At 39.4% G+C, this 25,026-nt stretch overlaps 1 protein-coding gene and 1 long non-coding RNA gene across 2 annotated transcripts; one reads left to right on the forward strand and one right to left on the reverse strand.

Moving 5' to 3' along the window:
* Positions 1-1,170: 1,170 nt before the first annotated feature.
* LOC145326929 (uncharacterized) lies at positions 1,171-4,748 on the forward strand. Its single transcript, XR_013882025.1, has 3 exons — positions 1,171-1,220; positions 2,285-2,360; positions 2,933-4,748. It is a non-coding gene; the product is annotated as an uncharacterized LOC145326929 (long non-coding RNA).
* Positions 4,749-5,712: 964 nt separating this feature from the next.
* Positions 5,713-23,663, reverse strand: LOC145326927 (sialate:O-sulfotransferase 2-like). The gene is made up of 13 exons (XM_080170377.1): positions 23,288-23,663; positions 22,754-22,805; positions 18,653-18,714; positions 18,089-18,229; positions 17,560-17,615; positions 17,139-17,206; positions 16,541-16,673; positions 15,912-16,047; positions 15,405-15,476; positions 14,955-15,065; positions 14,568-14,626; positions 6,621-6,741; positions 5,713-5,958 (listed from the first exon to the last, which is right to left on the reverse strand). Exons 1-13 carry the CDS (start codon positions 23,567-23,569, stop codon positions 5,839-5,841), a joined length of 1,413 nt encoding a protein of 470 aa, XP_080026503.1. The 5' UTR covers positions 23,570-23,663; the 3' UTR covers positions 5,713-5,838.
* Between the last annotated feature and the right edge of the window lie 1,363 nt (positions 23,664-25,026).

A 25,026-nucleotide genomic window follows, 5' to 3' on the forward strand; every position in this document is an offset into this window, starting at 1 on the left:
TTATATGTCGACATGTCATGAATGACTTTTAACGACACATTACATCGTAATAGGTAATCCTAATAATTTATATCGACATTCTGACAAACATTAAGTTTTTACTAAGATCTATAATGTCAAGTTATTCCGACAGACAAACATCCTGTTACTTACTTATAAAGATAAAAACTGCACACTAGTCTAACCTGATACAACACACCAAAAGTGCGCAATTGTGCCCGGGGGGAAATTTATCTCGGGGAAATGTACCCTGTTACATATTATATTACTAACTTTTAAGTCAAAGGATGAAATAGAAGCCTTAATATCTGGTACATTGACTAACTGGGACGTAACTTTATCCAATATCAGAGCAAGGCTCGACAGCCGCACAAATTAGATGTAACTGCGGTTAACAAATGATGAAAAAAGAGCGGTTGCTATTACATTTTGTCTAAATATTAGACATACGGCTGTGGATGCAGTTTTAGCAAAAGAAAATGGCGGCTAAATGCGGCTGCAGATGACCAATCTTACCCAATATCTCAAAAAACTGACAACCTGAAATATTCGCTATAATAGCGTTATAAAGTGAAAGTAAAATTTTACATAAGAGCTAGTGACGGCGTCCCTAATTTCCAGTATAGCATCTTATTACAGCCTACTTTCCACAAATATTAAAATAAAAATCATAAATAGAATATGATTTTTTATTTTGATATCCTCGGAAAGCTGTCTATAATACGATGCGATAAATAACTATTATTGTATTTTTAAAGGAAAAGGATACAACTTTGATAGTTATAAATCTTTAGTTCGAAGAATTGAAGGAGGGGTTCAGCAAATTCTGAATTTATAATTTTTATCAGGGAGGAAGGGGAAATTGGCCTATTTATTAAATTAGTCCCAAAGGATTGTTATAACATTTTCTTATTCGTTAGCTCAACATCTTTTGGGACTTTTACTGAAATTTCATGGATGATTCATTAATCTAAATGACCAAACGTTTCAACCAATTGTAATCTAAAGAAGGGATACTTTTGTGCATTATCATTGGGGATGTACATCAAATTATTGGCCATTGTCTTATCCCTTTAGATTCCTCCTAATTTTATATTGAGAAAACAATTCTTAACAAAATAATCTAATAGATTCTATTAAAAGAAAATCATTTGAATTACTTCTCTTTCTAGGAAACACTGAACTTCAAATTCTGTTGAATAAGGACGACAAATTTGAAGGTAAGATGTAAAAGAGTCAAAAATATTTGACCGATGATTTTTTATTTTTTTGACATTTTGCAATCCTATCTTAAAAGGTACAGAGAAGGTTTATGCATCTGCGATTGATTGCAACATCTACGTAATTATATATATCGATTCTCATATACATATATACTCTCCATATACTACATAGATATTTTCTTGTATACTGGATGTCTAAAGTTGACTTATTACATCAGTTCAGCATGCCCTCCTGGTACAACTTTCTCATATTATATTGTATAGGTAGATTAGTTCAGTATGCCTGTCCTCCTGGTACAACTTTCTCATATTATATTGTATAGGTAGATCAGTTCAGCATGCCTGCCCTCCTGGTACAACTTTCTCATATTATATTTATGTATATGTAGATCAGTTCAGTATGCCTGCCCTCCTGGTACAACTTTCTCATATTATATTGTATAGGTGGATCAGTTCAGCATGCCTGCCCTCCTGGTACAACTTTCTCATATTATATTGTATAGGTAGATCAGTTCAGCATGCCTGCCCTCCTGGTACAACTTTCTCATATTATATTTATGTATAGGTAGATCAGTTCAGCATGCCTGCCCTCCTGGTACAACTTTCTCATATCATATTTATGTATAGGTAGATTAGTTCACCATGCCTGCCCTCCTGGTACAACTTTCTCGTATTTTATATATGTATAGGTAGATCAGTTCAGCATACCTGCCCTCCTGGTACAACTTTCTCATATTATATTGTATAGGTAGATCAGTTCAGCATGCCTGCCCTCCTGGTACAACTTTCTCATATTATATATGTATAGGTAGATCAGTTCACCATGCCTGCCCTCCTGGTACAACTTTCTCATATTATATATATGTATAGGTAGATCAGTTCAGTATGCCTGCCCTCCTGGTACAACTTTCTCATATTATATATATGTATAGGTAGATCAGTTCAGTATGCCTGCCCTCCTGGTACAACTTTCTCATATTATATATATATGTATAGGTAGATCAGTTCATTCAGCATGCCTGCCCTCTGGTACAACTTTCTCATATTATATATATGTATAGGTAGATCAGTTCAGCATGCCTGCCCTCCTGGTACAACTTTCTCAACTTTTGGATTCACTGCATTCCTACTTATAAGGTATGATTCATCTTTAAACTGTTCTTTTTTAATGTAAAGAACAAGAATAACAATATCAATAATTGTATAAAACTCGTTCATTTTTAAATGTCATCTGCTAAATCTCATGCCCAATAGGGTTGATTTAAAATAGACATTAAAATTGAAAATCACAAACCCTCTCACATATTTCAATATTTTGTAGCATAACTGACAGACCAACAGACCAAGCAATTTATTTACAGGAAGCTGATTATTTTTGATAATCTTTACAAAAAAATAAGTTGTCTATACTGAATAACAACAGAAAAAATCACATTTCTCAATAAACATAACTGTCATTACAAGTGATCTTTGTTTGCTATAGTTGCACAACAAATTTTGCGGCATTCTGCGCTAGAACCTAAAATTTTAGAAATTAGTCAAAACAAACTAAGTTGAATAAGTTCTTGTATCCAGAGCCCTAGACAACTAAAAAAATGAATTTTAGATCCATTATCCCATCTCTATATCCAGAGGCGTGCAAAGCAATTCACAAGGGGTGTGTAAACCATTTTATCCCTAGATATAACATATAACTTCCCATTTTTCAGTGTGCAAACCGTGATCAACATCCTGAATCTGAATGCGAACAATAACAACAACAATAACAATAATAATAATGATAATAATAATAATAACAACAATGATAATGTTAATACTAACACTGCCAGAAGAAAGAGGTCCGTGGACAACCTTGCGGTAGAAGAATTCTAAGCAGATTTTTGTATTGTATCCTTATACTAAAGTAACATGATGTCTTTGTGCCTGTATGTATCTAGATAAACTGCTGAACCGGCCTATATGGTTTCGCTTTATAGCTTCAGAGAAGGTTTATTAACAATTTTTTGAGGGGGGGGGGGTACCTCTACTTTTTAAGCGATACCAACCCAATTAAACCTTAAGAATACTTTTCCAAAGATATTAAATGCCACATATATTATATGATCATAAAAATAAAAGTCTAGGGGCGAATCCACTAGTATAATTAAAAGAAAGCTTGTAACCAATTGAGGAACCATAAAAAATGGCATTTAATATATATTCATCAAACTGTATTTTCAATAAAGCTTAAAAAAATATTTTTGGAATACTTATTTATCGAATAGTATTTTAGACAGCTTTGACTGGATATTATTTATAAAATTTAAACCAATTCTAATAGCCCCGAGCCCGAGGGGCCGAAGGCCCGGGAAACAAAAATGATATTAAATTAATGATTTTATTTTAAATCTTTGGTAAATTGTCTGTGAAACGATGCTATACATGATTTTTCAGTATGGTTTGGAACCGGCTCTAATCCAGTGGATATTAATAGGGTTCGAAGCCATACTGGAAAAATTAACTTAAAATATTTTTCTCGTATTCTTTCGAATTCGGTGGATAGGAACCGGTTCTTATCCATACGAAAAAACGATGTCTAGCATTGTATTATATCCAGCTTTCTACTACGAATATAGAAATGTACATTGTACAATCATGAGATAAAAAACAGTTTTTTAGCCCGTGCCTTCGGCACCTCGGGGCTAAAAAAACTAGTTTTAATCTTATAATTGTAATGTACATTCTATATCCGCGGAAAGCAGTTTATAATACGATGAAAGAAATAACTATTAAGTGCACAAGGTTTCGTGATTTTAAAACATGATAAGTTTTGTGATTATAATTATAAATCAAATAATAGATCGTTTAATTTAATCTTTATTCTATTTCTATTAAAAAACAATATTTACATGCATATCACAGTTTGTTAAAGGCACATGACATTTTGTTTAAATTAAAATTCCAAAGTAATTAAAAAATGTAAAAAGGTTAGTTGCAAGAAATGCATTTAAACTTGAATTTAGTGAACTACATATTTTTCATGTCCAATATGGTTTAAATTACATCTACAGGGAATATATTAAAAATATCAATACTTTAAAACAGTTTTCTTATGATAAATAAAACTTATATGGCTGTTTTATTTACAGAAAAACAGCATACCGGCTATTTTAGTGGTGCCTAATTGATTAATATTTATTGTAAAACAATATTACATATGTTAGACGGTATTCTTTTAACTTATGCTTGCAATCATTTTTCTAAAATGAACTTCATGCAACTATCCTTTTGCATAAATTAAAAAACTTTAAAAGTAAAATGAAACAAAGAAAATTTATAACTGCAAGTAGAACAGTAGAGAAAAAAAAAACAGTTAATTTTAATGATTCGAAAAGAATATTAGTTAGTTTTTTAACTGATTTGATCAAAATTCTAATATAAAATACTTTTACAGTAACAAATTTATTAAAATATCTGAAGAGAAAAGCAGTATTTGTTAATAAATATTAATATAAAAACTGAATGTATCAAATATATATGTAGTTTGATTATTTAATGTTTCTTAACTATGCATCTTTTTGTGTACTTTATTTTACACAGAAATTAAAATTAGGAAAATACAGGTGTTTTTTTTTTAATGGAACAAAAGCATTGCTAAATTTATCCTACTTACCATTGACAGAAATTATTATTCAATATATCATTATCTTCATTGGCTTGGGGCATTATGTGAGAGAAAAAAATATTTAGCAGGTTTCAACAAAAACCTGGTTTTCTATCAATTGTAAGTGGGTAAAATTGAGCAATACTTTTGTACCATTAAAAATGTAAAAAAACACACTGTATTTAGGTGCTCTCTTACAAAATCGAGTTTTCTTAAAAAATTTGTCCACTGAAATGGAAATAAAATTCGAACATTTAATTCTTTTTGCTGGAAAAATTAAAAAACAAATGTGTGGTTTCCCTTAAAGTTCCCTATCGAGCACAGAATCCCCAACTTTAGTTTGAATTAAATTGATAATAAGGTAAGGGGAAAGTATTCCTTTATTTTTATAACTCCATACGAGAATATTATTATATATTACATAAACTTATATTGGATCATGTTACTTGTCGATGCAGCGCTTATCACATGTTACTTGTAGATGCAGCAAACTCATACATGTTACTTGTAGATGCAGCAATATCCCCCCTGCATTTCCTATAGAGATGCTAATAAAAAAGTGCAGAGATAATAAAAAAGTGGGAAGAGTTTTTCTGGTTTAATTTGATTGGAATAGAAGGGAGGGAGGGGTTTGTACATGAAATTGCCCTGAGTTATGTTTTCCAGAGGGTGGAGATTTTTTAAATCAAAGGTTTAATTTATAAATTGGTGGAAATTTCTCAGGAGAAAAAGAGTGGGAGGAGTTTTCCTTGTATAATTTGGTTTAAGATGAAGGAAGTTGTTTGGGGTTTTGAAGTTCTTTAGAAATGACTAAAAAGCTTATTTTCAATAAAAAATATTACCAACATTGTCTGCCTATCTCCTTTTTTTTATCTCCCTTTAACATGTTACTTGTAAGTGCAGCAAAGTTAAACATGTTACTTGTAAGTGCAGCGCTGCATCGACAAGTAACATGATCCCTTATATTTGTTATTAATTATAATACTTGTATAGCTTGGTTGGGAGACGCTCTTTACCCCACCTGGCCAAATACTGATCTAATTCGTGAATACTGTTGCTTATCATTTCTTTCTGGGACACTGTGAAGGGATTCTGAAAAAATATATAAATTGTATATCTTCTAGATTCTTAACCAAAGCTGTAGGAATTCACTTATCCAGTATGGCTTTGAAACAAATTAATATCCGCTGGATTAGAACCGGGTCTCAGCCATACTGGAATATACGAATATTGAAACAAATACTATAAAATTAATAGCAGGTTTGATTTGTTGTATGATTTTATTTTTTTCACTTATCCTTGTAAGACGACAATTGAAATCGTCATAATGAACCAATAATGGCTTTTTATACTGATATAAAATACATTTTTTTTATAGTTGTGAAGACTTTTTTAGCTCAATTTTTTAGAAGAAGAAGAAAAAAAGCATTTTTAGTTTTTTATTCACTTCAATTAATTAATTAATTGATAAATTAATCTTTCCAATAATTAATGCAACAATTTTGGCAGTAGATATATTGCTTCTTTCCTAGGGAGGGAGCGTACATTGGGATGTTTATTACACTAGTCCCCTTAGTATTACAATAACGTTTTCTTATTCTTTGGCTTAACAATCTTGGGACTTTTATTAAATTCTAATTGGTTGGTTCATTTAGCTGAGTATCCAAAAATTTCAATCATTCATGTATAATCATTAGCGATGTATATCAATTTATCAGCTATTGTCTTATCCCTTTAGATCCCTGTGTACTAACCTCAATTGTTTGTCTATGATGATCTCTCTTGAAATGCCCGGAGGGATACAAATCAATGCAACCAAGACGACCTTCATCCTCCTCAAGGTTTAGGAAATCTAGGATTCTTCTTATTGTGTGTCTAAAAAAAGATTTTAATTATAGTTGGTCATTAGGATAGAGTACGAAATTAAAATAAAAGAATAGAGGGTTAACAACAGTATATTCACAGGGTAAGGAACCTATGCCAACTTTAAATTGGGTCTTTGAATATCAGCCTCTAAAAAAGAGCAAAAAGTAATTTGCTGGGAGACGAAAAAATTTATATATTTAAATTTTTTCCCTCGATAAAATTTAGGGGGGATAATTAACTCCCCCCTCCCACAAATGTAAATTTTACTTTTAGGGTAAAATTTAATTTCTTTTTAGAGGGTGGGACACATTTCACGCGCTACTTTACCCACTCCACAATTTGAATTATAGCCCTATTCAGATGAGATTCTGTGGTAATACGACACCCAGACGGACAGGCCGTTTACCGAGTTGCTTCGCTGTGACTTATGATAACAAACCCCCTGCACTAATCTTATTATATCACCATCTATCTCATGACCGCTGTTGACCCCGCACCCAGCGGTCAAACTAGCCTGCCTAAATGTGGGGAGGGGACTCAAACATGCAACTATCACGAGTCCCTCACGCGCTTATATAACTGGGAGGCGTTGCCTCCCCTTTTACCACCGCTGCCCCCACAGCCTGTCTGCCGTCGGGAGCTAAGCCCTAGCGCCCCACACCCCCTTCAAACCTAACCATTGTTATAATCTGTTGTATATATATAGTAAACATAACTTGTAAATATTATTCAGTTTAAAATATATAATTTCTGTATGATTGAATCCTGCTTGTTTGTTTGGTAGAATAATTAAAGGCTAGGGCTCGTTGAATCCGAACTCGTTACCCCGTGGGCCGAGAACGCTCGGCTTACCAGAACTTGGTGTCAGCGTGTTTCAATCGAGCCTTACAGAAACTAGCCTATTCTACCTCTGATTGGACCCTTTGGCAAGTAAGGGGACAATCAGCCGCCAACTGACCCGTGAGACGGCCTTTTTAGGTCGAATTTCCATCATTTTTGAACGCAATATGTGGGCCTCTGGCCTACGGCAAGCAGATTTAGCCTGCTAAAAGCGCCAGTTAAGACGCTTTTCCGTGTTGTGTAGGAGTAGCGCTAGGTGCGCAGCCACGGCAATCGGATAATTTAGCTCAGACGGCTACAGAACTGAGTCCAAATTGGCAAGTGTAGCTGGGACAAGCCCCAGGACACCCAGGCCAAACCTACGAGACAGACAGCTGGGTGCTGGTCTCCCTAAGAAGGCAATGTGTGGCTGCGAAGCTTCAGCACACAAGTAAGCCCTACCACTGCGACGGATAGCAGATTTTGAGCCACAGGCACGGCAGGACGGGACATTCCCTGCCGCTGCCTCCCAGGATTCGAACCCGAGGCGCTGCAGGACGGGCCATTCCCTGCCGCCATTTTCGGGATTCGAACCAGCGGCGCTGTAGGACGGGTCATTCCCTACCGCCGTCACCCCTCTAAGCCTTGCAGGACGGACATTCCCTGCTGCCAGTGCTTCCAGAATCACACCTAGAGCTCCTAGTGATAACAACACATAAGTGTGTATAAATGTCAACCAAGTGATAAAAATAAATATAAAATTGTTGACCAAGTGATAATTAATAAGCTCTAGTGATTCGAAGCTACAGTCTAAGCCACCATGGTAAGCGATACCACCATAGCTGCGGTGCGGCCACCACCAAAGTTTCTGCCAACCCCAGCCGAGCGAGAGGCCCCCTTGTCTCAAGGGCAGGACCTCCACTTCCCCTGCCATGTCAGGGTGAGGTTTCCTACCCCTGACCCTGCCCAGCATGTACAGGTTGATGCCATGATTGATTCTGGCAACCGTGTACCAGGGTCTGCTGTAATTTCTGAGCACCTCATGCACGCGATGGGCGTGCAACGCATGTTGATTCCGGACAACACCCAGATCCTGACTGCTAATGAGGAAGGCCAGCCCCTCCAGGTAATCGGAAAGTTAAAAGAGTTATATATGGCAGTCTCACACACTCTTATACTCCATCTATACCACGTGACTGTGGTCCGGAACCTCTCACACCCTCTGAACCTAGGAGGGTATTTTCTCAAGGAGTTCGGAACTAGGCTCTGTTTCGACATGCAACCACCTTGCTTGTGGGTGCGTGGGGAGTTTATCCCACTCCGTGGCGTCCCCATTGACCGGGAGACAGCCGAGAGAGAACTAAGCTATGAGGGGCCCCTGCCAGGCCCCCTGCCTGAGCAGCCGCGTGTGGTTGAGAAAGGCACACACTGGGTGGACGCTGAGCTCAACGCACACAAGGGAGCTAACCTGCTAGCCATGGGGTTGCCCCCAGTGCCCAAGGTGCCAAGGGAGAGCCTGCCAACAACGTTTCCTGAGATTGCCAGCCCTCCAGAACCAATCTTCTCCGCCGACACCTTTATCAACGGCCAGCCGTGTCCACCTGGCCCCCTCTACCTGGGACCTCCAGCCAGTCCACCAGCCAAGCCCGAGTCCAGACCCGTCAAGTCGCGGTCTGATGTACCCGGAGCCACACTCAACTCTCAGGCCCCAGCCTCTCCCGGCGCCGTGCCCGTCAAGTCGCGGCCGGACGTCCACGGAGCCAAAGCTGGACCCAGCACTTTGGCCTCTCCCAGCGCCGAGCCCGTCAAGTCGCGGCCGGTGGGTCCCGGAGCCAAAGCTGACCCCGCACCAGCCACGTATAGGCTAAGCGCTGTCACTCCAACTGATGGCCAGCCACCCCAGCTCCGCACAGCCAAGCGGGTGGTCCTGCCTGGCCGCGGGGTTATGGCGGTCCCTGTTGAGCTAGTAGGCCATCGCACCAAGGATGCCATCCAACTAGCTGCCCCAGAACAGAGGTTTGGGGAGGATCTTGTTATTCCAGAGGGCCTGTATGCCCACAGGCCTGGCTCTGCCACTGTGTTTAGAGTACTGGTGGTCAATGAGGGGGAGGTGCCCCTCTTGCTGGATGCTGGCCTCCCAGTGGCAGGGGAGCTGGTCAAACCTGACATTCTAGAGGTCTCTGATACGCCTCCCCCGCGTCTCCACTCGTTCCAAGAACCTGCTGAGCCTATAGACATGCAGGAGTTGTGGGAGGCCCTGGAGATGGAAGACAATGAGTTCCTACGCAAGGACCCCTTGCTCAAGAAGGAGGTCTGGACTATGTTGTCAGAATACAGGGACGTTTTCTCCAATTCTACCCCCGGCTGCACAGATGTGGTTGAGTTGCAGCTGCGCCTCAAGCCAGGGACCCAGCCGATCCGCCAGAGATTTAGGGATCTGAACCCGCGGCAAGAGGCTGAACTGGAGAAACAACTGGACACCTGGCTACAGGAAGGAGTTATAGAACCGTCGGACTCCGCCTGGAGCAGCCCCCTGGTGCCCATCAAGAAGAAGGACGGGAGCACCCGCTGGGCCGTCGACTACAGAGCCCTCAACAAGTGTCTGGAGCTGGACAGCTACCCCCTGCCTAGGATCCAACAGTTGGTGGAACGAGCTGGCGGGCACCGTGTCTACAGTGCTTTAGATGCGGTGGCCGCATACTACACCATCCGTGTGTCCGAGGACAGCCGGCCCTGCACCGCCTTCACCACCCCCAGGGGCTTGTATCAATGGAAAAGGATGCCCTTTGGCCTGGCTACGGCACCGTCTGTCTATTCCAGATTTATTGCAGGGGTCCTAAACCCACTAGGCACAGCCAACCTCCAGTCATACCTTGACGACGTCCTGACCTTCCACCAGGATACCTGGGCCCACCTGGCCAGGCTCCGAGAGGTTTTGGAAGCCCACCGCAGGGGAGGGATCCGCCTCAAGCCAGCCAAGACCAAGCTGTTCCGATCTAAGGTGGATTATCTGGGCCACACCCTCAGCCGTGAGGGGATAGCCATGCAAGAGGACTATATTGACCGTATCTTGGACTGGCCAGCCCCTAGCACCCCCAAGGACTTGCTGGCGTTGCTGGGGTTCTTTGGATACTACCGCCTGTTCATCCCAGAGTATGCAGACCTCACCTACGAGATGAACCGCCAGAAGACGGCCAAGGCCCTAACCTGGACGCCTGAGATGGAAGCCCAGCTGCTGCAACTCAAGGACAAGTTCCGCAAGGCCCCCATCCGAGCGCCGCCCAGGTTTGATTTGCCAGCGGTGTTCCAGCTCACCACAGACTTCAGCAGCCGCGCCATCTCTGCCATACTGAGTCAATGTCAGGAGGGCAAGGAGAGGCTGATTGCCGCCGTGGGGCGCAAGACAACCGACCCTGAGACGCGCTACCCGTCCTGGAAGGGAGAGATGGCCGCCATTATGTATGGGATCCGAAAATTCCACGGCATCTTGTCCTACCGCAGTTTCCAGATCAACACTGATTCCTCTGCCTTGCTACAGATGAAATCACTGAACACATCCACAGGGATGGTGGCCCGCTGGCAGGAGGAGCTAGCGGCCCTAGACTTTACCGTCTGCCACAGGCCTGGCACCCAGAATACCAACGCCGACGCCCTCAGCCGCCGGGAAGATGCCAACATGCCAACGGCTAGCGCCGAAGAATTAGCAGAGCAGGCTGAGTATATCCACAACCTTTGCCAGCTAGGGGAGTCCGCAGCTAGCCGGCCTCCTGCCGCCCGACTGGATCCAGCTAGAGTATTGGAGGCCCAGACACAGGACCCCCTCCTGCTCCGTGTCCGCCAATGGGTGGCTGATGGCAAAGCCCCAACCAAGGCTGAGCTGCGTGGCAAGGAACGAGACGAGCAGCAGTACGCCAGCCGCTTCCCAGCCCTGGGGCTTGACGAGCACGGCTGCCTCACCACCACTGACCAGACTCTGACAGGAGAGAGGACAAGATACCTGCTGCCTTCGGCCCTCCAGCAGGACGCGTTCTTTCTAGCCCATGGGACCCCCATGGCTGGGCACTTTGGGATGGACGCAACTATCGCCCGCATTGCCATGCACTTCTGGTGGCCCAACCTGGCACGTGACGTCCGCCTGATGGTACAAACCTGCCCTGAGTGTGTCCAGAAAGTTACCAAGGAGAGGCTGAAGCAGGGGATCCATGTGCCCTCCCGCCAAGGGTATCCACAGCAAGTCCTATTCATCGACCTGGTGGGGCCACTGCCAGAGACCTCAGCTGGGAACCGCTACATCCTCACCTGCCAAGATGGATTCAGCCGGTTTGTCAGCCTCTACGCCATCCCCAACAAGCGCACCCTCACGGTGGCTGAAGCCCTGTTGCACAGCCACCTGGCCACGTTCGGATGCCCCCTGAAGATCCATTCCGACAATGGAATGGAATTTACCGGCCAGGTATTCCAGGAACTGGCCTCCAGACTTGAGATTGGCCTGACACATCCACCACCCTACAACCCGCAGTCCAACCGAGTGGAGAGGTTTCATAGGACGCTCAACACAGGCATGCGCCTGTTCCTGGATAGAGACGATAACAACTGGGAGCCACACCTGCCTGCCATCGCCTTCGCCTACAACACCAAGGCCTGCAGATCCACTGGCGTGACCCCGTTCCTGGCCTTCTTTGGGAGAGAGGCCAAACTTCCGGTGGACATGGTACTACGGCTGCCAGAGACCGAATATGCTTCAGTTCCAGCCAACGTCCAAGCTCTCTTGCAGCGCTACTATGCAGTGTATGATGCCATCCAGCAGAAGGAGGAGGGAGCCATCAGGAGGAGCGCGGCAGCTTACGAAGGCACGGCCAAGTATGAGGTTGGAGACTTGGTCTGGTACCTGGCCCCCCGCCTGGTGCCAGGGAAGGCAGCCAAGATTACCAAGAGATGGACTGGCCCCTGGAAAGTAGTGAGGAAAGCTACAGAAGTCCATTATGTCATTAAACCTACCTCTCCAGTAGCCAGGATTTCAGAAGTTACCGCGCATGTAGGCCGACTGCGCAAATACACTGGAGATGTGACTGCCCACCAGATCCCAGCAGACATCCAAGTTGACATGGACGGCGACGAGGACGCCACTGAGCTGCCAGTTGGAGCGGCGGCGCCCGCAGCTAGCAACCCAGGGGAGCTCCCAGTGCACCAGCCAGCCGCAGCCGCCCCACAGCTTAGCGGCCAAGATCGTGACCCAGTGGAGGAGAACCTGCAGGAGCAGCCCAACGAACCACCGCCGCCGCCGCCCGCTCCAGAGCCACTCAGAGATGCCATCTGGAATCCTGACGCGGACATGGAGAACCTGCCAGCCAGCAGCGAGCCTGTAGGAGAAGAGCCAGCCACTGCGATGGAAGAAGCCGCCCCAGAAGAAGAAGAAGAAGCCATGTGCCCCCTGCTGATGACAGCCATCCCCATCCGGGTAGGAGCTAGGAGACCAAGCAACCTGAATCAAGCAGGCGCCCCCATGGAGTTCTATGCACCATTTGCCATCGCCATTCCACCCTTAGGAACCATCAGAGTCTGCCTAGGCCTCCGTGTCCAGCTACCAGCCGAGACAGAACTAATCCTGCAGACGAGGCAAAATTTCCAGCGGCGGGGCTTGGCCGTCGCCAACCCACGCCTAGAAGCCAACCAGGAGCTGACAATGCTGATCACCAACCACAGTCAGACTGAGCAACGAGTGTCCCAGGGAGCCTGTGTAGCCCGAGCTGTCCTCCATCGAGCTGTGCCCCAAGAACTGCCTGTCCGGCGCAGGCATAGGCTGTCGTATCCCCAGGTTCAAGGCCTGGTGGCTCAGGAGCCACGCAACCCTTGAAGGGGAGGTTGTGGTAATACGACACCCAGACGGACAGGCCGTTTACCGAGTTGCTTCGCTGTGACTTATGATAACAAACCCCCTGCACTAATCTTATTATATCACCATCTATCTCATGACCGCTGTTGACCCCGCACCCAGCGGTCAAACTAGCCTGCCTAAATGTGGGGAGGGGACTCAAACATGCTACTATCACGAGTCCCTCACGCGCTTATATAACTGGGAGGCGTTGCCTCCCCTTTTACCACCGCTGCCCCCACAGCCTGTCTGCCGTCGGGAGCTAAGCCCTAGCGCCCCACACCCCCTTCAAACCTAACCATTGTTATAATCTGTTGTATATATATAGTAAACATAACTTGTAAATATTATTCAGTTTAAAATATATAATTTCTGTATGATTGAATCCTGCTTGTTTGTTTGGTAGAATAATTAAAGGCTAGGGCTCGTTGAATCCGAACTCGTTACCCCGTGGGCCGAGAACGCTCGGCTTACCAGAATTCCACCTCTTAAAATTAATGTGTCTATCGCTAAACTTAAAAGGATATTTCCTTAATTAATATTTTTGACCATTTTTAGCACAATTAGTTAATATACATTAAAATGCTAGTTTTTTTCGTTCTATTCATTATTTACTATTAAAATATTGAAAATATTTAAATAAATAAAATCAAGTTCTATAGTACATTCCATATAGTGCATAAAAGTTCGGTTGCGTCATTGGTTCTTTTTAAAAAAAATAAGACACATTGCCAGTTATTTAAAGAAAAAAATAGAGAAATTATTAATAAAGCTAAATAATCTTTTGATAAATAAGCAAATTAACATCTTTTTTCTATGGTTTTATGACTGAAAGCTCATTAAAAGCTAAGCTGTTCTAATTTTAGAGTTAGTCCGTCTGTAAGTCTTTTACGTATAGCTCTTATAAATTCGAAATATTAGAATTGCTCTATCGATTACAAACTGATGATTCCTGTACCAGTTAAGAACAATTTAAATTTAGGAAGAATAGCAACTCTCTGATCATTACAAGAAAGTTTGTATGTCCATCTTAAACATGATACTTTCTTAAAAAACAATATTTTCTGCTTTGTTAAGCTTCGCTTTTATTGATGGTATCTTCCTTGTTTTATCTTGCAAGAAAATAAAATTTAACTATATTCACCTGACATTGAGCTTTAAATGTTCATAATGGATAACTAAAATCTTGTCTGAACTGGTTCCCTTAACAAATTTACAAATTTTATAAAAAGAAATAAGTCATGCAATTCTTATACTTTTCCTATAAATTACATGTTTTTATTCATTGCAATTTCATAGAAAATTACATTAATTCTAATAACATGATTAATGGATTTAGAATATTGTGAGAGATTATCGCATATCCTGATAAAATGTTTTCCCCAGCTGGCTAATATACAACGATACCCCCTGCCATTCTTCCATGGAGGAACGTATTGAGGACTTATTAGCAATCTAATTTTTTTTGCCACAATATCCACGTATCTACATCCATTACAAAATAAAATAAGTTGAAGCCAAAACAACCTACCTCCAACCAATCTTTATAAAAGTTGAGCCAGGCGTCTGCTTTAATCTTGACAAATGTATTCCACCCTGCGCCAGTGAATTCTTCCGGTTTTGCCAGGCCAGTGTGTCCACCCTGAATGTTGCATACAAAATTAGATATAAAACATTGCTTTATTTCTAAAAAATATAGTGAGCATTTTATAAGGTACGCATTTTTGATATGACCAGCAAAGTTTAAGTTTTTTTTGTTGCAAATTTTTTCCTCGTGTATGTTCTTTCTCTTTTTTTTGCAAGTTGGGTCTCTCTCTCAATTTTTTCTTTCTCCATCTATTTTTCTTAATCTCTTATTTGTACCCATTTATTTTGTCGTTCTATCTGAAGCAATTTTTTTCTTATAAAACTGCTGTCTCTTATTTTAATTATTAAGTGCATAGTCGAGTATATACCCCCCCCCATTAAAAAAAAATATTACCTGGTCTAAATTTCTATGACCAATAATTGCCTCAAATGGATTTCTGATCAGGAGTATTGCTGTCTCATTTACCTATATACAAAAAAGTAAACAACTTTAATATTATTTACTAGCAGTTACGCCACAAGAGGCCTTTAGGGTCACATGCCACTCAACTTTTCTTTTTAAGTTTAAAAAGAAAAACTAAATATTTTTTTTTTTGGGGGGGGGGGGGGAGGGGTGAAATTAAATAAATTTTAAAAAATATTTTCAGGAGGAAAATCATCCCCTTTACACCTTCTCTCGTGAGTCTTTGAGTGAAAAGTTCTGGCCATTCCTTCTCTGAGTAAATTCTTAGAAACAGCTTATAGAGACTATGAAAAATGACGTCATACAATTAAAATTATAAATGATAGGCCAGTATAAATTTTACATTAACCAATAGTATAATATATACTGGCCTATCATTGGTCATTTGTATTGTATGGCGTCATTTTATAGACACTATACGCTTTTTGAAATTGTTACCTCCTTCATATGATTATACCACTGTTGTTGGTCCCTATCAACATGTGACCCATCTCCTGTGGTGTGGCCGTGCGTTTTCACTGTTAATACTATTTGACTGTCCTCCGGGAGGCCCTCACCATAAAATCCCTTTTTCCTGAAAAATTTAAAATTTAAGAACGTTGCTGTAATTATCATGTTTCCTCATTGTCTGGAATTGAATTTCTTTCATAAAAGCTTACCAATAAATCTCATTTCCCTAAAAAAACCGTATATTGAATTTCAAAGGTACTTTACATCTCTAAAATTGCAATTGTTATTTTCTTAAAAGTTTAAGGAAAGGTAATGCAAAGAAACCCGCCAACACTATCAGGGTGCTTTCCCAAGTCCCTATCGTGCACTGAAATTCCTCCCCCTTGTTTAAAAAATAAAAATAAAAAAGGGGCTAATTTGCCTAATCCCTCTAAGGGTCCTAACTCTACGGGCTACCCAGTACACAACATAACCAAACCTAATCATGAACTAAAGCAATATAGAAATCCCCCTACCCTCCTTGTTTTCAATTATTGAAGAAAAGGGTGAGGTTAAGTGCTCCTTGAAGAACTTTGAGTTAAATTGGTGAAAAAATTGACATAAAATATCAAAATTACCTGAGCATAACATCATTATACATGCTACCAGAGAATATGCCAGAGGCACACTCTACCAAATATCGGATCCAGGTATTACCAGAACTTGGATAGCTGGCCAGACCAACTATTGGGATGTTCTTTCCAAACGTAACTAGAATAATTATAATTTTTAATTGATTAATTATCAATTAATTATAAGAAATAGTAATGGAAAAGCTATTTGCAAGAAACTTTTCTGCTAGTCAAAACTTTCATTTGCATTTCAATATTGCTATAGTAAGTTAAAATAATAATAATCATTTTTATAATAAAGAATATGAATTTTGGAACTGTAATATTTAAGAGCTATAAAGTAACACATGCTGATTTAAATTTAGTATAAAAATCTTTGAAATAAGGATGACAACATCCAAGAGTAGTAAAGGACAACTAATTTATGGATGGACAAACGGACAAAGTCAAAAATATAATATAATATGTAGATCGAATTAAATTTTCGTTGATACAGGTAATCTACACACAAAATATTCAGCCGTCTATCTTGAAAGCAGCTGAGAAAATTCCTGGCAGACAACGTAAATTATAGAGTAGCACCGCTATTAAGATTGGTTTGTACCTGAATATTTCTGACAAGTTTCATCTTCGGGCCACGGGAAATGTGTAATATTCAACCAAATCTTTTCACTGAAAAAGTATATATTATTTTTATTTTTTAAACTAAAATATAAATAGGGGGGGGGGGGAGGGTTGACTTATCCCCTATTCGCCTCAAGTTCCTCTAAAGGCGTAACCGCCAGTAGGGACGTGAAAATAATATGAAGAAAGTATCTATGGAAAATTTCTCTGCATGCAACTGGAATTTGATTATTCATAAAAATATCATTAGAATTATTAGAAATTCTTTATATGAAAGGATAGGAGTAAGATTTTTCTATCTTTATTTTATCCATGGTTTTATATAGATTTAGCCAACATTTACAGTTGTCTTATCATAGGTAATTAAACATAACATTAAATTCATTCAAAATAGCCATTACCTCTTTGACCAATTATCTAAGGGCTTCTTTAGATTGTTTGGAAACATTACAGGCGCCTAAAATGTATTATATACATATTTTTAGTTGGATCTCTGAAAGACAAGACTAATCAAGCTTTACTTTGCATGATAGCTTAATGTTTTGGGGGTTAAAATAAAACCAACAGTCCATTTCTTTTGCAAAAAAAAACAACATGGGAGGGAGATGACATTGGACAGTAAATTGTATAGACCCCCGATTTTTTTATATAACATCTTATAATCTTATTCATTCACTGTTCATTGTCTAATCCGATAAAATCCATGGAAAATGATTTAAATAAAGGGATACGTGGTTAAGATTGACAGGGGAAAATTTGTCTCCAATTTAGGTTGCTAAAATGGACATTTATTCGTCAATTCGTTAATCCAGAAGTAGGGGAGGGGATGGTGCAAAGGAGGATGGGGGGATAGCCAGCTACAAGTTTCACTTTATTAGAGTACATTATTATGTGGTGTAAGAACCAGATAATAATAAATCCATAATTTACCTGGGGATAAGACACGATGACGTCACCCTGCTCAGTTTCAACAATCTGTCCTCTCCTCCGCAGGATGCTGATATACAGGCCCTGCCGTTTGGCCTCCAGGTCCTGGATTTTACCAACAAATGATGGGTCCCGTAGGTTGTCCTGGAAAGTAAAACAAAAAGTTAAAAACAGTTATATTATCAATTTACATGTTGTCTTTGGGTATGAATGGCTTTCTGTCTGTCTGTGAAAGAAAATCTCGTATATGGTTCTCCTTTACTGAGAAGCTTCTTTTAGGTGCAGGGAAGGTGTTTTTGTCTCTTTTGGAAGAGGTTAGAGGATAGCTCTTCTACCCTCCCAGAAAAATCATCCCTTCATGTCGACTATGTTGCATTAACGAAAAGTGATCATGGCCAACAATATATCGAATTAATTTTTGACAATATGTATTTATGTCGACAATATCAACATAATTAAAAGTGGTCAAAGTTGCTAAAGCATTGACACATCAATAGTCTAATGACTATACAACATATATGCCTTTGCTTATGTTGAAATAACGACACATTTTTTTTCACAACTCACCTTAAGCTTGCTGAGCCCTGCATTTCCCCTGTAGCCCATTGAAGCTCCAACAAATACTTCATCTGAATTACAAAATTCTTACAGATTTGTTTCGTATTATTTAATCTATTTCTATATATATAACTAGCGGCTGCGCCACTAGAAACTAAGGGCTCTATATTTAAAGGGTATAATAAGGTAGTAGAAAAATTGCTTAAAACCATCTTAATGTTTAGATATAAAAATCTAATAGCTTAAAACTAGCCCGGGATATATGTAAAGCTTCTCTGAAAAGGAGAACTCAACCAGCTAAGCTTCAGACAAAAACCTTTACTTCTTTATACAGTGTGTTTTTTTTTTGAGAACTTTTTTGAAAGCAATTTTACCCCACTTATAGTTATCAGAATTTAATGATTAATGGCTTATTTTCTTTGTTTTTTTAAGGCAATTAATAGAACAACAAAAAAATATTTCAGTTTTTATTTAAAAAGTACAATAAAATCTAAATTTCAAAACTTAGGTGTCAACATATAAAAATGGTTTTAGCGCATTTAAAAAAAAAAATGGATTTTCTGTAGTCGACTTTGGGGGGCCAGTACTCCCTTCCTGGTGAGATATGACCTTCAAACTTTGATATGTTCTAGTACATGTCCCTAATAGTATCTGTACACATTTTTAGCTCTATATCTCAACTTTGAAGTGTTTAGCAGCCATTCTTGCAAAAGGTTGATTATTTGAGCATAAGAAAAATGCGCTAAAACCATTTTTAGATGTTGACACCTAAGTTAGTTTTGAATTTTAGATTTTACTGTACTTTTTAAATAAAAACTGAAATATTTTTTTGTTTTTCTATTAATTGCCTTAAAAAATGAAGAAAATAAGCCATTAATCATTAAATTCTGATAACTATAAGTGGGGTAAAATTGCTTTCAAAAAAGTTCTCATAAAAAAAAACACACTGTATAATTGAATAGGTTTACCAGTTGTCAAATACATCAAAGGTGGTGTGTAAAGGGGTGTTTACCCTCCTCAATCTTAGAAACCCCTCATTTTATCTTAAACCCCCTGAAAAATTGTAAAATGCTTTAGACTATCCTCCTCAAACCTTTAAAATCCCTGATAATACCCCTCATTTTAATAAAAAAAAAACTTGAGGTTCCCTACCAGTGCAGTGGGGTAGATAGATGTTGATATAGGTATATATTTTGATCCAAAATCATTATCAAATTATTTTTCATTTTCTCTGTTTTGAAGAAAATTCTACTTATATCTAATGCATTTAAAAGAAAGTTCTATACATCATAAAAATTAAATGGTTAAATAAGTGTACTTCATATTCGGCAGGGATAAGGGATGTGGGAGAAATCATTAGAAAAATTAAAGCGGCTAACAAGCTTCTTTAAAGCAGTCGGACTGCTTTGTATGTAACATACTTAAATATGTTAAATCAGAGGTCTAGCTTTAATAGTGACTGAGTAAATCTCATGTCCCTATAGTGTTACGGACGGACGACTATAAAGTCACGGAGCAATTAATAAATTGATTTATTATCGTCAATGTTTATCTCAACATCCCTGCCTCGAATATTTTATCATGGTTTTTATAAACTTTTCAGTAAAACCAAGATTAATTATTACTTGATGGTCGCACAAACAATTTCATAATTTGTTCAAAATAATGTACAATTTCCTCATATTGATTATGTACTACAAAAATGGATAAAGAAAATACTTGGAAATATTGACATGAGAAATTTGCCGACAATCTAGGTTGCTAACATGGACCTCATTTATTGGTCAGTTCGTTCATTCAGTTGCAGGAGACAGGTGTGGGGGGGGGGATAGGTCGTTATTTTGGCCAACTGCGAGTGTTACTTTATTAGAGTACATGAAAATCTTGTACATCCTTCAAGTAATAATATATCGATTACCACAAACTTTTTGGGAAAAAAATCATTGTTTTAGTGTTTATATTAGGTTAGGTTAGGTTAATTAAGGGTTAAAAGATCCCAGCATAGATTATATACTTGAGAATTGGTGGTCCAGAAATAGGTTTGAGTGAAATCAACCGCATCTTTGTTTTTTTTTTTTTGTAAAAAGTCAGTTTAGGTGGAGGATTTACAGTTTACTTTAGTATTTTAGGGGGTCCTAAGGGATAAGACAATGGTCGATTGATTGATATACAGTACATCCCCAATTATGATACACAAAATTACCCCTTCTGTAGAGTTGAAACGTTTGGATACTCAACTAAATGAACCTACCAAACAAAATTCAAATAAAGTCCCAAAGGTTGTTAAGCCAACGAAAAGAATAGTTATTTCTTTCATCGTATTATAAACGCCTTCTCGCGGATATAGAATGTACAATTATAAGATTAAAACCAGTTTTTAGCCCCGAGGTGCCGAAGGCACGGGCTAAAAAAACTGGTTTTAATCTTATGATTGTACATTTTTATATTCATTGAAAGCGGTTTATAATACGATGCTAGACATAGTTTTTTCGTATGGATGAGAACCGGTTCCTATCCACCGGATTCGAATGAATACGAGAAAATATTATTATGAAAAGACCTTGGGGACTAGTGTAATAAACAGCCCAATGCACCTCCCTCCCTGCATGGAACCCTTTCCACTGGGCGTCTATATACAATACAATAAGATATGATGTTTACTTCACAAAATTTTGTGTATGCCAATCTATGCTTTAGAGTACAACAATTAGAAATGGTCAAAAAATCTTTTATTTTTCTAAAAGATTTATTGAAAGTGAAGTTTTTTTATATTTATGGTTTGACCGCATAATGTTTTTAAAGGGTATATTTTCCAGGGATGAAGGGAACAATGAGCTGTTAATTACACTAGTCCCCAAAGTCTTATAATAACGTTTTCTTATTCATAGAAATAACGGGATCCCTCCCACTGAATTCCTCCCACGGGATTCCTCCCAAACGGGATACCTCCCACACGGGATTCCTCCCACACGGGATCCCTCCCACGGAATTCCTCCCAAACGGGATACCTCCCACGGTATTCCTCCCACACGGGATCCCTCCCACGGGATTCCTCCCAAACGGGATACCTCCCACGGTATTCCTCCCACACGGGATCCCTCCCACGGAATTCCTCCCAAACGGGATACCTCCCACGGTATTCCTCCCACACGGGATCCCTCCCACGGAATTCCTCCCAAACGGGATACCTCCCACGGTATTCCTCCCACACGGGATCCCTCCCACGGGATTCCTCCCAAACGGGATACCTCCCACGGTATTCCTCCCACACGGGATCCCTCCCACGGAATTCCTCCCAAACGGGATACCTCCCACGGTATTCCTCCCACACGGGATCCCTCCCACGGAATTCCTCCCAAACGGGATACCTCCCACGGTATTCCTCCCACACGGGATCCCTCCCACGGAATTCCTCCCACACGGGATCCCTCCCACGGGATTCCTCCCAAACGGATTACCTCCCATGGTATTCCTCCCACACGGGATCCCACCCACGGAATTCCTCCCAAACGGGATACCTCCCACGGTATTCCTCCCACACGGGATCCCTCCCACGGAATTCCTCCCAAACGGGATACCTCCCACGGTATTCCTCCCACACGGGATCCCTCCCAGGGAATTCCTACCAAACAGGATACCTCCCATGGTATTCCTCCCGCATGGGATCCCTCCCACGGAATTCCTCCCAAACGGGATACCTCCCACGGTATTCCTCCCACACGGGATCCCTCCCAGGGGATTCCTCCCAAATTCTTAATGCTTTTTTTTTATTTATTTATATTGTTGTTTTCTATTACAGATGCGATTGATAATGAAGATTTTTTTCTTTGAAATATATTTCGTTATGAAGCAGCAGTAGTTACTAATTTACAAATGTTATGGTTGAGATAGATTTATAACTGTTAAAAGTATCATTAGGAATGTTCATCAAATTATCAGCTATTGTCTTATCCCTTTAGATTCCTGTATATTTTAACTATGAAATCAAAGAAAATAAAAAAAATTTCGCCTTCATTTTATAAAAAAACCTCTGTTTTTTAGGACCTTGGGACCTTACAAATGACAAGAAATAATAAGAAATATTGAATTATTTGAATAATTATGGCCTACCTTGAGCAAGCTTTACTGGATACCCTGGAGATTTATTTCTTTCCAATCTTTCCTAAAAAAAAGATAAAAAAATCATGAAAAATAACAAAAAAAAAACAATTATTTTATATTTTTCCCTCTCCCCAATTTGGGGTTGTCATTTGTAACTCTTGTGGGTGTGATTTAAACATCCCCCTCCCAAAGAATAATCTAGGAAGCCCACCAAAATTATTTGAGCTCCAAAGTTCAAACATCAAATCCATTACTTTTTTTAAATCATGTAAGTTTTAGAAATTTTAAATTGAAATTAGACAACTGAAACAATTATGTGCATATATTAAAAATACCTATATTAATAACAGAAAACAAAAACAAAATACATTATCGCTTAATAGTTATGTATCACATCGTATTATAGACAGCTTTCAGCGGATATTAAAATAAAAGAGTAAAAGAGTAAAACCGAAGGCCTGGGATAACAAAAATGTTATGATTTTTATTTTAATACTCGAGAGGATATTTATCGAACTCGAAGCCATACAGATAAAAACTTACCTTTTCCAAAAGTTTTTCAAGTGTTTGTTTTGTTGAATACGAAACTTTTGGAGCATTTCTTTGCACCTCTATATAGTTATCAGGAACTTTATTCTCATTTTTCTCCTCACCATGCCATTTCAGAGCCCGGTTAGGCAGCGTGTTTAGTGTCACCGGGGCTGCATAGGTCTTTTCTGGCGTGAAAATGGTCCGACACAACCAAAAGCCGGCCAATCCACTGGCGACTATGAGCAATATCTTGGAAAAGGAACAGTTTATGAAGCTTACATTTTTTCGAAGCATTTTTTACAGTGTGGGTTGGGATTTTTCATCATTTTTTTGGTGACCTATAAATATATTTTGCCTGCCATGTTATGTTTCATGTTGTATCATTTCTGAAATAAATTAATCTTTATTTTAAAAAATAAAACTGTAATCAAATATATAAAGCCAGGCCAATAAAAGATAGTCTTCCTGTCTGTAAACGATAATTTCACAGCTTCAGGAAATTTCTAACTACGCACCACTAGCCTTCTCGCAGATTTACATACTTACACGCTTGCAGTAGAAATAATATTTTATATACATTTGAGGTAACATTATCTATTAATTAAGATTGTCAAATCGTCACATAAACATTATTGTTTTTTTTTGTAGGTATAATAGTTCTTGATTAGAGATATGAAAACATCATTGTAAATTACAGATTTTGCAAAAACAAAAATATAAAAAAATTACAAAAAATTCATAACAGGAAAAAACTTAAATTGGGTAACAAATTACAATATTACATAATACGATTGTTAAAATACTTTTAAATTATACATAAACAAACTAACTAAAGAATATTACATAAAATTATTGTTTAAAATTAGAATTATATTTGTTGATATTTCTGTATTTTCACCAAATTTGGGTTGACAAAATCTTCTAAAAGCTTTCACTACTTAAGTTTACATGTATACTACGCTTTTTAATTCAAATACAACATACGACGTATAATTAAGGACTAGCCAGTGCATAGTAGGCCTAAATAGCAGAAACTACAACAGGTAGATGGTTCTGTGTGTGTGTGTGCTTACGCACGCTGCGTGTGTGTGTTTAAAAGGATGTAGAATATACGTGGATATTGTGACAGGGGGAAAATTTTCTTCTATTTAGGTTGCTATCATTGGTCAGTTCGTTCATCAAGCAGGAGGGGAGGTGATTGGGCAAAGGGTCTGGAAAAGGGTTTGGGAGATTGCTATTTTAGCCAGCTACAAGCTTTACTTTATAAAAGTACATAAAAATCTGGTGCAACATCTAAGTAATAATAAATTTATTGTGTGTTTATGTGCGCGGCGCGCGCATTAGATATTTTCTTAGAGATAGCACTATTCAAGAATTTATGGAAAAATAGGCATTGTAATTGAAGTCAAAAAATATTTTTTTGCTTTTATGTTACTTTAAGCTCCATCCTTATCTTTGAGTTTTTAGCCAAAATTTAGGTCAGAATTTTAGGGGTGAAAGTTTTTTATTCAGGGTGATCTCAAATCCTCAATTCTTAGCAAAGTATGTAGAGTAAAATAAGTTATTGACCTAAACAAAAATTACCATGTATAAATTATTTATTACTAACTAATGCAGTTGTTTCCGGACTTTTCTGGTCAAACAGGCTTAGAGCTCCCCACAGGGGCCAGAAACGTCTCCAGACTTTCCCTCTAATAAAAGAATTCAATCTAATGTATTAACATTGTCTGCTAGGGGTATATCCATTTACG

Source organism: Acartia tonsa, chromosome 8, assembly GCF_053477335.1.
Source record: "Acartia tonsa isolate MP-2025a chromosome 8, ASM5347733v1, whole genome shotgun sequence".
In the NCBI taxonomy this organism is placed as follows: domain Eukaryota; kingdom Metazoa; phylum Arthropoda; class Copepoda; order Calanoida; family Acartiidae; genus Acartia; species Acartia tonsa.